Here is a 15719-nt window from a genome sequence, read left to right as displayed (position 1 = left end):
TGGAATTTTTCCACAATTGTGCTTGTGCTGGGCGAAGGATGCTTTATGTTTCCTTAGGACCTCTCTAATCATCTTACCTGTACTAATGGCTTGCGGATCAAACCAATAGTCGCCTACTGAGCAGATTCTCTGTTCGTAGTCCCCTACTGTGAGCGTGGCGGGGGCTCTTGCTGTCCTGGCCATTTTCCATACACACTTATTCACGGGGTCATAGGAAAGGTTGTGTGAGCTCATGAAGTCGATTCCTAAAATGTGCTCTGCTGTTTGGGGCAAGTCCACTAAAACAACAGGGTGCTTGGTGTTTATGTTGCCGATTTGAATATCTACGGGGGGCCGTAATGTATCCCTGCAGTACATGTCCTGTACGTCCACTAAGAGTGATGGTGTCTGTGGTGGGCCATTTGTCGCGCTGAAACATTGTGGAGGAGTATAAAGTGGTGCGGGACTCTCCTGTGTGTCCCAAAGGAACTCTACTGGGTGTCCCCGGACTGTGCCTGTGACTACTGGTCTGCCTGATTTGTCCCAGAGTGTGTGGCAGACCCAAGTTGGGGAGTCCGAACACCGTCAATCTGTGCTAATAATCACTGCATTATCTGCTCGGGCGCTAATGCTATGTATGGGCATTACATTGTTCCTAGGTGGGGCGTTAGATTGCTGGTTCCGTTGGCGTTGCATTCGCGGGCGTAATGTCCCATTTGTCCACAATTATAGCAACCTCGTGGTGCCTGTGCTCTGGGGTGATGACTCTAATTTCTGCCCTCATTTACCCATGCGGGATCCTGAGTAGTCCTGATTGGGTCATATTTGCTTTTGCCTTCTCCTGATCTGCCTTTCTATGTAGGGATTGTTCCCAAGCCCTGGAGAGTCTCTTTAAAACCCAAACTTCATTATGTGTGTTGTCTGCGGGGTCGTAATTTACACAGGCTTTTTGACCTGCTTCTGTGGCATGGGAGACTAAAGTACGAGCCCATTTAGTTGTGTTGTCATTATCGAAGTTTGTGCAGTTCAATTCCCCAAATACTGCTTCAAAATGGATCCAAAGGCGACCTGCATATGCAGTCGGATGCTCTGCCTTCTTTTGTCTGCATCGGTTCAAACCTTCTACGGGATCTCCTCTGTTGTATCCAATCGTGTCTAAAATAGCTGCCTTCATCTCCTGCAGGCTCCCTCCTCCTACATTCTGGGGTTCTGGTAAAGCTGAGCTAACGGACGGGTCCAGGTTCATGACTATAAGCTTAACTTCCTCCGGTTCGTCCAGACTGTACATAACTGTTTGCTGTCTTACTCTCCCAAAGAAATTATGCGGGTCTGCTGTGGGTTCAAATGGTTCAATTTTGGCGCAGGCATCTCAATTGGGTGATGGTTAGAGGGGTGGTGTAAACAAAATCGAGCTCCTCGCAATCCTGTGATGTGCGCTGTGTGGTGACTGGATTCATGGGGGTGTGTGCTGCCTGTGCAGTCGGTGGTGCGGATGCTTTCCTTTTCGGGGCCCGGGGGGCTCTATTCTGATTTTCTGTATCCTCCACATATCTATGGGCGGTTTCATTTAGTTCTTGCCAACTGGGGCCATTCTCCTGATCTAAATTCGGTCCAAAGGTATCTCTGAGTCTGTTTTGCACTGAAATCAGTGACTGTAACTTTGCTATTTGTTGCCTACATTTGGCATGATCTACTTTACTCCGTCTTTGTTCCGTTGTGGAACTATGGAGCGCTCGTAAAGCTGCTTTTAAATCTACGCATTGTCTCGTTAACTGTGCTACCTGCTGTTCTGTCTCTTCTCGTACCAAAATTGCGCGCTGTGTATCTTGGTAGGTTTTATCGTACTGGGTCTATAAACTGCTAAGGTGAACTAAACAAGATTGGTGTGCCCGTTTGACATCAGCCATCTCTTTATCTTTAGCTGCCAACTGTTCCCGGAGTTGCTCATTAATCTTCTCACATTCACTAAAGTTTCCCTCATTCTTCTCCTCTTTCTCAACTAGCTGTCTGCGGAGTGTCCTCACAGCCTCTTCTGTGCCGCGCAATTGTGCCAAACAGGACACAATTGCCATCGGCTTAGGAACTTTCACTGCATTCTTTTTATCTACCTCGGTCAGGTTGTCCCACCAGGTTTGTCCTATGCTTCCTGGACCTGACTCTTCATTTAAACAAAACTCGGACCAAAGGGGCCATCCTTTCCCCTTCAAATACTTTCTCAATTCCTCTTCCCATATGGGGCACTGCTCTGCTCTACTGGTCGCTGCGACCTCGGGTTCATTAGGTGTCCCATTGCCTTTGCTGCCATTGCTTCTATTACCTATTTTCCTACCGTTAATTTGGGACAGGGGGAATAAAGCGGCGATTCGAACAGCGGGTATGGCCTAGGCTATTTTCCGGTTCATAATACTCCCGATAGTTTTACGCAACAAATTCTAACGACTTTACCTTATATCCCTGTTAGTTAATACGCACTTCCGAATCTTGGAGATTTGATCGATACGGGCCTTACACTTGTGGTTTCTTTCACTTTTCTCAATTGGGTTTCTAATGCAAAGTTTTGTGGGTTCTCTCGGAGTGACAAAATCACTTCTAGGTCGAGTCCCTTCAGATGTCGCCAATAATGTTGCCAATCGGCACCGGTGACGCCAATGATGTTGCTCTTTTAACTGGATACAGATATGACAGTTATTAATGATGATATTGCTTTTCAGAGTCGCCAGGTATCAAATGATACCACCACAAGGTTTTACCGGATATCGATCAAAGATCAAACAACCAGTTAGTTAGTTCAAGCTCAATGATAGTTTATTTACACACAAGAATTACTTTGACATGCAACATAAGACATGCAACATAAAACACTACAAGCTAAATTATACCTAACACTGCAACAACCTGTACTTAACTTCAGGCACCCGACTTTATGCAGAGGAACAAGGCCTTTGTTCAGATCTTGCGTGGCTGAGTCTGGAGAAGTGACTTTGTTTTTGCTGGGCTCATCCGTCTGGTAGCGATCGTTGGTCTTGAACTTGTCTTCTGGTCGTGATGCTACACTTGATTTTAGGCATAGGTCGGGGCCAAGAGAGACCGAGCGCCAGGGCTAAGAGAGACCGAGCACATGGCAGTGTCTCTCTTTATCCTTCTTGGATTTTGCACTCTTTTGGGCGGTCCTTAGCTTTGGACCCAATAATTCGGCAGGCTTCGATTAGTGCCTTCGATTTTGGCCAATAAAGGGCGGGTGCCTTGATGGTGGGGAGTGTCCTGAGTGGTCATTGACCTTGGCTTTTTGGGCTCCCTGAGCAAAGGGAGTGGCGCCGATGAGTCTATTTCTGTATCTGTTACCTGAGTACAGGTCTTTTGTTCTGGGGAAATGGGCCATTAGAATGCAAAGTAGCTGGGGATTTCGATAGCGTCTAGTTATATTAGTTGCCAATATACATAAGCTCTGAGCGTCTGAGTCTTGGGTTGACCATATTTCCCATGGTTCTTTGCAGGTGGCTATATGTCCCAGGATCCTTTGTAAGTGGCCTTCTCAGATGGCTACAGTTTTATGTTGCAATATTCTGATATCATCATTAGAATCACTGAAGTGGTGTATGCAACAAGGTACAATTCATTTGGCAAGTAAGGGAAAACTTGATTGGCCATTATAGTGCAACATCCTCCTATCAGTGATTACAATCTTTTCTGTAGAACGATGAAGACACACAATCCACAGCAATTTAATAATTTACAACAACTGAAATGTAGTGGATTAAATGTTAAGCCCCGAGGGCTAATAGAGGGTATCACTATCTTGGGAGAAGTACAAGGGACTGGCACTAAGTCATGATGCTTGTTTTGGAGAACTGCTGCATGACACGATGGGCCAAATGGAGGCTTCCTGCGATGTAACAGTTTTGTGATTCTGTGAATTCACAAGAAATAAGCTGCAAGTTTATTTTTCTACAAACCTTAAACAAATTTTAGAAACTGTTTGCCTCTGAATGATTCAATACATTGACTAGTTAAGGTGTTGTAAACATTTGACTGTGGCAAAACACATCTTTTTCTGGTTTTGCAACGGCACAAGATTTGGTGAGAAATGTAAAAATGATTGATCTAGTTTGGAGTTCAGTCATGTGTGGTGTGTGCAACTTTCATTCTTTACACAAAAAGCTGCTACATTTTTCAAAAGAAAAGCTGAAAGACATTGACCTTACGGAGCCTAACTGAAATATTCTTAACTCCTGTCCTTTGAGGCCAAGAAATACCTCTATAAAATGATGTGCACTTTATAGAAAAATTGTGTTTCTTAATGTTATGAAAATAATATTTCCTATTTTATCCCTGAAGTCAGTGGCAGTAGCCTTCTGTCTGTCTGTGTGTGACTTCCCTCCTTTCGTATTAATGAGGAGTAGAACTTCTGTTCCCATTTTCATGCCCAATTCTTAGGTAAGCCCCTACTGTACATCATCTCTGTGATGTTTCTCACTCAGTGTCCATTACCGGAGTTTTTAATTTGTGATGCTTGAAATTGATACAGTCTTGCTTGTTTTCTACCACCTTCAGTGCCACATCAGCATTCCAAGGCTGACATATGCTACACTTGTACTCTGAAACTAGGTGCAGAATTTGTTGTGCAGTGCAGCATAATGTGAACACTGCAAATGGTCTATCATTGGATCTTAGGCTGAACCCAGTCAGAAAAGAGCCCTGTAACTGTGTATTTATTTTGTGCTTCTTTGGTCTATATTTAATGATTCAAATATTCATGCATCTCTTACATAAGGCACTTATTTTGAAATATTGGGAGCATTGTGTCAACAAAGCGATAGAAGTATTGCAAAAATTAATTTAAACAGTATTTCATTAAATTCCGGTTCTGAAATAGCATACCATGTGATGAGTCAAGCCTAAGTATTTGGATTGCCTGAACCCTTTGTAAGCTAACTACACAGACTTCATAATGTAATAATAATGTAGACGTACTTGCTTGTTCCCAACGCACCAAAAACATTAAAGCTGGGAATTGAATTTTTCACATTTGTATAAATAAATATACGTGGAGCTTTCTCCTGGCTGAGCTCAGTTATAGATCCAGGACGTGTATTTGTCAGAATAACACTACTTTTCACAGTGCAGATGGCAATCTACATCTACTTGTCGAAGTGTTTTTGGAGATTTTTTTAAACCTGTATGTTTCCTGCCTAACAAATAATTTGCAGGATTTAGTCCTGAGGAATAAAATGGGTTAAGATGAGAATGTCACAATTGGGGAACATCTCTGGAACAGCGATCATAGTATTGTAAGGCTTACAATAGAGAAGGACTTATATACAGTATAAGTATACTGAAGAATACTTATTCTACAGCATTTTAATGTAGAATAAAAATACTTGACCGGGGCTGGGCTAATTTAAGTGAATTGATGGGTCTGGCCCCGATAAATTGGAGGCAAAGACTGATGCGCAGAAATGTAATGGAACAATTAATCAACTTTAAAGGGGAGATGTTTTGAGTGCATGTTGCCTACATTACAACAGTTGCAACACTTCAAAGATAACTCATTGGCTCTAAAGCACTTTAATACATTCAGTGATTGTGAAAAGCGTGACACAAATACAAGTTTTCCTTTCAGTCCAGATACTTTATTAATAGAAGAAAGGGCGGGCAACTGATGGGTACTGATTCAATTGTAGCCTTCAAAGGTGATTAGATTATATACTTGAAAAAGAAACATTTGCAGGAATGTGGTAGAAGCATGGGTAGTGCGAGTAACTGTGTTGCTCTTCGAAAGAACCGGGGTTGACTGAATGGGCTGAATGCTTCCTCTATGCTGTACTAACAATCCAGGGGTCTGGACTAATACTATAAAGATGTGTTCAAATCTTAGTATAGAGGCTGGGGAATTTAACTTCAATGAATTAAATAAAACTTGGGAAAAAAGCTAGTATCAGTGACAGGATTGCCATAAAAACCCCATCAGGTTCTCTAATGTATTTCAGGAAAGGAAATCTGCCATCCTTACCTGACCTGGCCTATACTTGACTCCAGACCCACGGTGCCATTAACTCTAACTGCCTTCTGAAATGACCTATTAAGCTACTTGTTTGCATTCAAGAAGTTGGCTCATCTCTACTTTTTCAAGGACAATTAGGGAAGGATAATAAATGCTGGCCTTAATAGTAAGCCTACATCCTCTACATGAGATAATGTATGCCAGACAATTTCTGCAGAGCAAGGGGCAGCACAGTAGCATTGTGGATAGCACAATTGCTTCACAGTGGGTTTCCTCCGGGTGCTCCGTTTTCCTCCCACAGTCCAAAGATGTGCAGGTTAGGTGGATTGGCCATGATAAATCGCCCTTAGTGTCCAAAATTGCCCTTCGTGTTGGGTGGGGTTACTGGGTTATGGGGATAGGGTGGAGGTGTTGACCTTGGGTAGGGTGCTCTTTCCAAGAGCCGGTGCAGACACGATGGGCCGAATGGCCTCCTTCTGCACTGTAAATTTTATGATAATCTATGACCCACATGGCTGGCAAAGTAATGACCTGATCTGTTTTCGTGATGTCAGTTGAGGGACAGATAGCGGAAAGGGCAAAGAGCACTTCCCTTCTCTTTAAATCATGTCATGAGATTGCAGATGAGGTTTCAGTTCAACAGCTCATCAGAAAAAAGCCACCTACTCTGGTGCTGCACAGAGGGGGCCCTAGCCTATGTACCCAAGTCACTGGAGTGGGACATGGACCCGCATCCTTCTAATTCAAAGGGCTGAAATTTAGCACCCCCACCCCCCCCCCCCCCCCAAAAACCAAGCCAAAAGGTGGGTTCGGAGGTTGGGGGCGGACGTATAATTGAACGGATGGAATTCTCCCCTGGAAACCTTCCACCGAAACACAGACTCAATTTCAACTTCGGCGGGCAGAAAACCCACTCTTTCACCTATTAAGGCCCTTGCTGGTCTTTCCCCATCCAGCCTCAATTTCTAGGCTGATGGGTGCAGGTAGGGTGGGGAACAGAAAAAAAGTCTCCATCTCGGATGGGAAGAGGAGTGCCCCCCTCTCCCGGTCTATCCCTCAGCACTACGATTAAGCTCTTCCCAAGCTCGGATGTCCCCCACCCTCACGCCCGGTGACCACCGGGATTCACCTTTCCATTAGTCCGCGGACTTGGTTCCAAACAGAAGTACCACTTTTGGCCATTGGAGTACTATGCCTGGCCGGGTTGGAGAATTGTTGGCCAATTTTACTGACCAACAGCACTCACAGGTAGACTTCCTTCGAAAGGCAGACTTCCTTCGAAGGGCAGATGGAAGTCCCACCCATTGCCAATTAATCAGCAAGTGAGCATTCAATGACAATGGGCTTACAAGAATCGGCCGTAGCACATTACATGCCAACTCTCAGGATGGCGAGCGATCCCCAAAAAGGAGAGTGTTACCACTGAGACACACTGACAACTAGGACTGATTTTCTTTTTAGAAAACAACACTTTCTAACCCCTGGAAACCATTTTCAAATTAGTTTAAAAGGCTGCAGCGCAGACATGAAATAAAGCCTGTTTTTATGTTTCCAGGCTAGATGACAGAATATTGTGTTATGGGCGAGGCGTTTTCAGAACACCAAAATGTATCATGGAGTTCAACCAACCTTCCCCTTTAATGTATTTGTTGCTTTTCCTAGCACATGGCTTGTTCCCTAGGTGTGGGATTACAATTATGGACACGTGGGTTTTTAAAACACAAAACAATGTTTATTCCATGAATTCAATTTAACATCTTAAATAAACATTGGATCTCTTAACACCCTTTACTTCAAAGATAAGTCAGAAAATATTGCAACAGTAAAAATTCCTAAAAATGTTCCTTCAAACTTCCATTAGACTTAACACCTTTAAACAGAATCACATCAGGTTAAAGGCTTTACTATTATGAGTTTAAATCACCCAAATGATCCAGACATAGCCTTTCATGGCAGAGATCCAGCTCACTGCAAACAGAGACACTGCCAAGCTCTTTTCAAACTGCAAAACTAAACTGCAGCTCTCTGGAAACACACAGACACACACCAGCTCTTTTTCAAAACTGCAAAACTAAACTGCACAATGGCTGACCTGAGCTCAGCCCCACCCACTCTGACATCACTGCTTTCTTAAAGGTACATTGCTTAAACATCCATGTCTTAAAGGTACTCTCACATGACAATTGGAACATTCGTATTTCGCAGGATGTGTTTAGTGTTGAACATGTTGCTGTGAAGATGGACCACCATGTTTGGTGTTCCAAGTTGCTGTGCGATAGCAAATAGCACACAAGCTAACTGCTACAATTTTAGCACAACTGAATTAATCTATTGGTGGGAGACAATGAATGAACACTAAGCGTTTCTCTGCAGAGAGGAGACATTAATTGGGTAATTGTCATGGGCATTTTTATTCTGCAGATCTCTTGGTGGCTAGCTAGAGAGTACATTATTATTTTTAGGTAAAATATCTTGCATTGCAACTCAGTAAGTCAAAAAAAACCTTATTGAACAAGGAAGAATGTGCAGAGTTACAGGAAGGAGAATGACACATCGTGAATTGCTCATTTGGAGAGTCGGTGCAGACATGATGGTCCAAATGGCCTCCTCTTGCGCTGTAACACTTCTGTGCGTATATTTAAGTCAGTGTTTTGCTATTAAAAAGTTCATAAGTTTCTTTTTTTTAAAAACTGAAACGTGTTTTCCGTTGTCTCCTATTTGTAGTGCTAACCAGTGAGGGTATAGTGTTTGTCTCTGATTTTTCACCATCCAAACCTCCCAGCAGTTCGGGGAAGAAAGTTTATATATCAAGTCCTCACTCAAGTCCTGCCCACACAAAACCAGCAGCTACTGGTGCCAAGAAAGCCTTAAACAGAGTGAAAATCCTCATCACTAATGAAAAACCCAAGTAAGTTGCATTTTTAGATGTAACGTTATATTTTGCAAGTTTTATTTACAATTTGCCCTTTTATTGAGAGAACATTTCTTCGCTGTGAATTCCCCTCTCTGCTCATGAGCTTGTCTTCTAAATTAACTTTTCCCAGCACTGATGTCACTTACATCAATGAGCTCAGGCTTAACAAAATTAAAATTGCCCTATTTAATCCTCAAGTTTAAAAGTGCCTCATGCATGATTGAAAATGTGTATTTTGGAAAGTTGAAGAAAAAAATCAATACTCAATCATTAATCTATTTTTAATGACTATATATTTACAATTTATATGAAGCGTTCTCCCCGATTATACGTATTTTTTTTCATTAGAGTTTCCCACTTACGGCTAGGCTTATTAAATTAAGACAACATTTTGATACAATTTATATATTAATTTTATAATGCTTCAGTAAGCTTTCTGATAGTGATCCCACTACTTCTAAACAAACTTCCTTTTAAGAAATTTGCCATTTCTACACAGGTAAATTGCCCATAGAAGCAACAAATAAAACCTTTTATGCTTCAATGCTCGCCTAAGCACCAAGTAATTGATAAGAATTCTGTAAGTTTTTGCAAAATAGGAAATGAAAATAAAATGTAACTAGCATTTCCTTTTCGAGAGCCTGGAGCGGAATGCAACAATATTTGTATTGTTAATTTAAATTGCACCATTATTAAAGACCCAAGTGTATTGGGGATGGGCAACAAATGCTGGCGTTGCCAGCGATGCCCACCTCTTGTGAAAGAATAAACTTCAAAGAATTGAAGTTTCTGTGGCAGGGCTCCTGCAGCCAGTTTGACTTGGCCTTATAAGTTCTAGGTTTTTGAATGTTTACGTGGCAAGTTGCTAAAAATGCAATACGATTCGAATGAAATATTAAACAAATAAACAATCCTTTGAGTTACTGACACACTGGCAAAATGATTGAAAGGATATTTCAGTTGCATGGGGTCTTTTTTATTGAAGGTGCCCAAAGTGCTTTTTGATCAATGAAGTACTATTTGGAGTTTAGTATCAAATGCAACCTAAGTAACTGTAACCTAAGTAGAAGCAATCAATTTGCCCCACAAACAACAATGAAGTAAATGACTAAAAAAAAATCAGTTTTAGCGATGGTGGTTGAGGTAGAAATATCTTCAGGATGCTCCTCTTTGAATAGCCCCATTGGATCTTTTTTAACCACTAGAGAGGAAAGACAAAGGTTAACATTTCCTTTGAGAGACAATGCATCTGATAGTACCATCCTTCCTCCGTATCAATCATGACACTTGGCCTCCTTTTGAAACACTTTTCTTTAGTGAGAGATGCTGCCATCTGCATGGAGGGCAGTAGTTATTTGAGGGTAATTCGTCATGTTTAACTTTTTAACATATAGTAATGAATGCAAAATTTCTGTTATCATACTAATTTAATATTCACCTGAATTATTTCAGTGCCGAGTCAGTAACTTTGAATGACTGCCTGCAGTTGTCCTATTTGCCATCTAAGAGGAACCATATGCTGCTGCTTTATCCCAGAGAAATCCTAATCCTTGACTTGGAAGTAAACCAAACAGTAGGCATAGTTGCTATTGAAAGAACAGGAGCTCCATTTCTACAGGTAATTAATTCTACCTTTCCCCTTGTAGTGATCTGCATATCTGTATGTATATAAAGGGTTAACATACAGAAGTAACAGCAAGGTAACCACTAGATGGCAGCACTAGAGATGGGTATAAAAGCCAAACTCAAGCAGAGTTCCTGCCTCTTTGTGTTTGGAGTGACTAGTGACCAGAGGTAGAGAGAGATACCTCAGAGTGCAGGTGTTGTTAATCATAGTTAATATATATTTAATCTTGTTAATGTAATCTCTGGTTTAGTTATTGAAGAGAGAACGAGCTCATAGTTCAATTGTTATCGTTATTCAATAAACAGTTTGCTTTAATTGAAAACTTCGCGTGTCAATTAATATCGAATACAGGACCATCTTGGAAAGAAGCAAATGAGTAATAAGATATTACACAAGGTAATATAACACCCCTGACATTGTTACATTTGGAATGACCGTAGAATGATTTAACTACCAAAAATGTGGAGTTAAGTCTTTTGAGATATTTAGAATGAAGTTGGAATTGGCAGTATATCTTGTGTTGAAATCTGAGGCGTAAAAGACAAGAGCCTCTTAATTGTAATCCAGAAAGTGCTTCCACACTTAGGTAATCAAAAATCAAGACTGCAGTGAGAATCTGATGGTTATATGGTGGCAATATTTTGGGAGTATTAAGGATTGAGTACTGGCTAAGTTTCATGATTGCTTTTTTGAGATTGAGTTGAACTTCATAGTCTTTGAAATAGCTGTCTTGAATTTATTTGATGTACCCTGCCAATGTAATCAATGTTTCAGTGGTTATAATGTGAGCATCTATAATAAAACCATCTGGCTGTTTCCTGATAACCATAGAGATTATGGCAAATATCAGATGTAAATTAAATCACTATTTTTGGCTTTTCTATTGAGCATCCGGAATACTCAAACCCATCATGTTCCGTTTTCCTGTAATATTTTCAGTTTGTTTATATGAAATACTAACACACACCAAGTTCCAGTGTTCGTGCATTAAACATGACGCTACTCAAATGGATTTTTCAAAGTATTTACTGCTTTTCTGTCCCAGGTTATTCCTTGCCGCCAACGGGATGCTTTATTTTGTCTTCATGAAAATGGCTGTATTACACTAAGGATCCGGCGAGCAAATTCCAATGCACTGGCTCTCTCCAATGAAGAGCAGGGTGAGCATGTGCGCCAAGCAGTTGGTAATGAATTGATTAACAAATTGCAGATTATTTATGCTGTAGTTATAACCAGGATTGACTGCAGTCAGCATGGTGGGTATGTTGAGTATAATCAGAGTTTAGGCACCTATCCATCTTAGGAGATGATGGACTGTGTCCAGATATCACTACTTATTGAGCTTCGTCTATTGTGGTTGTTGTGGCCGCTTCATGACTGACGGTCCCTTCCGCAACTGGCACAAATGAATAGCATTGGTCTAAGGTGAATTGCTCTTTTCATTAAACTGGTCATTTCTCTTGTCCTCTGCTTTATCCACACCCTTCCTGCTTGTCTCCAGACATTCCAGTCAGCAGCGAGCTTTTCCCATGTATCTACACCGATCATTGAAGTTTTGATTGTCGACATCCTTGTGTCGGATGATCTGTTGGTCTTCTGCCGATAGCAAACATGCCATGGGGTGACGTAGTAGCTCATTCAGCATTCGTGACCCAGCCAATGCAGTCGCTGCTGACTCAAGAGGGAAGAGGGAAAACATGCTGGGGATCCCGACACGCTGATGTATTTCCATGTTTGTCACTTTGGTCTTGCGAGGGGATGCCTACATTCATGTGAGGCACCAGAGGAGGAACTATTAAGTTGCTTTCCTTGACTTGCATAAGTTGTCCGTGCTTAAGGAGGGTGATGAGAACACACAGCATGGTAGCACAAGTGGATAGCACTGTGGCTTCACAGCGCCAGGGTCCCAGGTTCGATTCCCTGCTGGGTCACTGTCTGCGGAGTCTGCACGTCCTCCCCGTGTCTGTGTGGAATTTCCTCCAGGTGCTCCGGTTTCCTTCCACAGCCCAAAGATGCGCAGGTCAGGTGGATTGGCCATGATAAATTACCCTTAGTGACCAAAAAGGTTAGGAGGTATTGGGTTACGGGAATAGGGTGGAAGTGAGGGCTTAAGTGGGTCGATGCAGACTCGATGGGCCGAATGGCCTCCTTTTTGCACTGTATCTTCTATGTTCTATGTAAGCCTGGTATGCAGAGCGTTGTATTTTCAGGTAGTTTGCTGTTGGTCCACACTCAGTTTCTCAACTTTGACATTACAGCTGTGACCCTGGCAATTCTGGTGCTGATTTTGGCATCTAGGAGCAGTTTGCTGATGATGGTTGATCCAAGGTGCGTGAACCTGTCGAAGACCTCCAGTGAGGTTGTCAATGTCGATGGAAGGTGGAGTCTCCATATTGTGGTCTGTAACTGGTCCTCCTGACACTGATTTTCAATGCAAACTCCTTACAGGCCTGGGAGAAGCAATCTACAAGGTGTTGCAAGTGAACTTCAGCGTGGGATGTCAGCACCACATCATCAGCAAACAGCAACTCATGAGCTAGGACGTTATGCCCTTCAATCTTGGCATTCAGTTTTGCCAAATTGAACAGCTTGTTGTTAGCTCTGGCATGCAGATAGACACCCTCATCTTGAGTTGCCAAAAACAGACAATAGCCACATGGAGAAAAATATGTCAATGAGAGTTGGTGCCAGGATGCAGCCTTGCTTTACCCTGCAGGTAGATCTTGAAATCCTTTGATGCTACCCTATTGTATATATTGTGTGTGACAAAACTGTGCATGTTCTTGTAGCAAGACAAAATTAAAATCCTTTTCTGCTGTCAAGGTCAAGGGCCTTGGTGATGTCTATAAAGGCAATGCAAAATGGTCTGTGCTGCTCTTGCCACATTTCCTTTAACTGCTAAAGTGATAAATCATCTTGATCTGCCAGCTCCCTGAAGCCTCATTGAGACTCCGGGTCGATGTGTGTCGCCAGGGTCTGGAATTTGGTCGGATCAAAAGGAGCAAAGACCTTCCCCACAATACTCGACAAGGAGATGCCTCGGTAATTGTTGCAGCCACTGACTATTTTTGCATCACACTTTCATTTGAGCAAAGGCACAAAAGTTTATGGAGATGCTGCAGCAGAACTGGTTTTCACCTTTGATGATTTCAGGTGGAATGCCACTGTTTCCAGGGACTTTACCACTGGCAAGACTGTTAATGGCCCTGTGGAGCACTACTATGGTGGGCTCGATGTCCACGATAGGAAAGTCTGTAATGATGCCAAAAGCTTCTTCAGCAACAATGTTTTTTTAAAAAATAATTTTTATTGAAGTTTTCACAAAATATCAACAACAAAATGAAAAAGGAACCCAATGTCTACCGTTCTGCCAGGAAGTCCAAGAACGGTTGCCACCGCCTGAAGAACCCTTGCACTGATCCCCTTAAGGCAAATTTCACACACTCCAATTTAATAAACCCTGCCATATCGTTGATCCAGGATTCCACGCTTGGGGGCCTCGCATCCTTCCACTGAAGAAGAATCCTTCGCTGGGCTACCAAGGACGCAAAGGCCAGAATACCGGCCTCTTTCGCCTCCTGCACTCCTGGCTCCCTTGGAACCCCAAATATTGCGAGCCCCCAGCCCGGTTTGACCCTGGATCCTACCACTCTCGACACCGTCCTTGCTACGCCCTTCCAGAACTCCTCCAGCGCTGGGCACCAGAACGTATGGGTGTGGTTTGCCGGGCTCCCTGAGCACCTAACACACCTGTCCTCACCCCCAAAAAACCGGTTCATCCATGTTCCGATCATGTGTGCCCTGTGCAGCACCTTAAACTGTATGAGGCTGAGCCTCGCGCACGAAGAGGAAGAGTTCACCCCCCCCCAAGGGCATCTGTCCACGTCCCCTCCTCGATCTCCTCCCCCAACTCCTCCTCCCACTTACCTTTCAACTCCACCACCGAGGCCTCCTCCTGCATCACCTGGTAAGTTGCCGAGATCTTCCCCTGTCCAACCCACCCCCCCGAGAGCACCCTGTCCTGTACCGTGCGAGGCAGCAGCAGCGGGAATTCCACCACTTGCCGCCTGGCAAACGCCCTTACCTGTAGATACCTAAAGGTGTTCCCGGGGGGAGCCCATACTTGTCCTCCAGCTCACCCAGGCTCGCGAACTTCCTGTCCACAAACAGGTCCCCCAACCTTCTTATCCCTGCCCTGTGCCACCCCGAAAACCCTCCATCTATTCTCCCTGGGACAAACCGGTGGTTCTCCCATATTGGGGTCCACACCGAGGCCTCCACTGCCCCCCTGTGCCGCCTCCACTGCCCCCAGATTTTGAGGGTAGCCGCCACCACCGGGCTCGTGGTATACCTCATTGGAGGGAGCGGCAGCGGCGCCGTTGCCAGCGCCTCCAGACTCGGACCCTCACAAGATGCCGTCTCCAGCCTCTTCCATGCAGCCCCCTCCCCCTCCATCACCCACTTGCGCACCATCGCCACATTGGCGGCCCAGTAGTACCCACAGAGGTTGGGCAGTGCCAGCCCCCCCCCTATCTCACTCCGCTCCAGGAACACCCTTCTCACCCTCTGAGTCCCTCGCGCCCACACAAACCCCGTTATGCTCCTGTTGACCCGCCTAAAGAAGGCTTTCGGGATAAGAATGGGGAAGCACTGGAACAGCACCGTCATCATAACTGACTGCACCTACCCGCCAGGGACAGCGGCAACGCGTCCCACCTCTTAAACTCCTCCATTTTCTCCACTAGCCTCGTGAAATTAAGTCTATGCAGGGCCCCCCAGCTCCTGGCCACCTGGACCCCCAAATACCTGAAGCTCCTCTCCGCCCTTTTTAGTGGGAGCTCGCCAATCCCCCTCTCCTGGTCCCCTGGGTGAACCACGAACAGCTCGCTCTTCCCCATGTTGAGCTTGTACCCTGAGAAATCCCCGAACTCCCTGAGGATCCTCATTACCTCTGGCATTCCCCCCACCGGGTCCGCCACATATAGCAGCAAGTCATCCGCATAGAGCGACACCCTATGCTCCTCCCCACCCCGCACCAACCCCCTCCAGTTCCTCGACTCCCTCAGTGCCATAGCCAGGGGTTCAATCGCCAGTGCGAATAGCAGGGGGGACAGGGGACACCCCTGCCACGTCCCTCGATGAAACCAAAAGTACTCAGATCTCCTCTTGTTCGTGGCCACACTCTCCATCGGGACCTC

The 15719-nt window shown here is 44.1% G+C and overlaps 1 protein-coding gene across 1 annotated transcript in view; it reads left to right on the top strand.

Moving 5' to 3' along the window:
- Positions 1–15719, top strand: part of wdr11 (WD repeat domain 11) — a 158852-nt gene that overhangs the window by 41460 nt on the left and 101673 nt on the right. Inside the window, exons 5-7 of the mRNA XM_072479339.1 lie at positions 8705–8888; positions 10347–10512; positions 11567–11681. Of these exons, the coding sequence (XP_072335440.1) occupies positions 8705–8888; positions 10347–10512; positions 11567–11681 (465 nt within the window). The remainder of the gene's footprint in view (positions 1–8704; positions 8889–10346; positions 10513–11566; positions 11682–15719) is intronic.

The sequence above is a fragment of the Scyliorhinus torazame genome, chromosome 16, assembly GCF_047496885.1.
Source record: "Scyliorhinus torazame isolate Kashiwa2021f chromosome 16, sScyTor2.1, whole genome shotgun sequence".
Classification (NCBI taxonomy): domain Eukaryota; kingdom Metazoa; phylum Chordata; class Chondrichthyes; order Carcharhiniformes; family Scyliorhinidae; genus Scyliorhinus; species Scyliorhinus torazame.
This window is presented reverse-complemented; position numbering and strand designations above follow the sequence as displayed.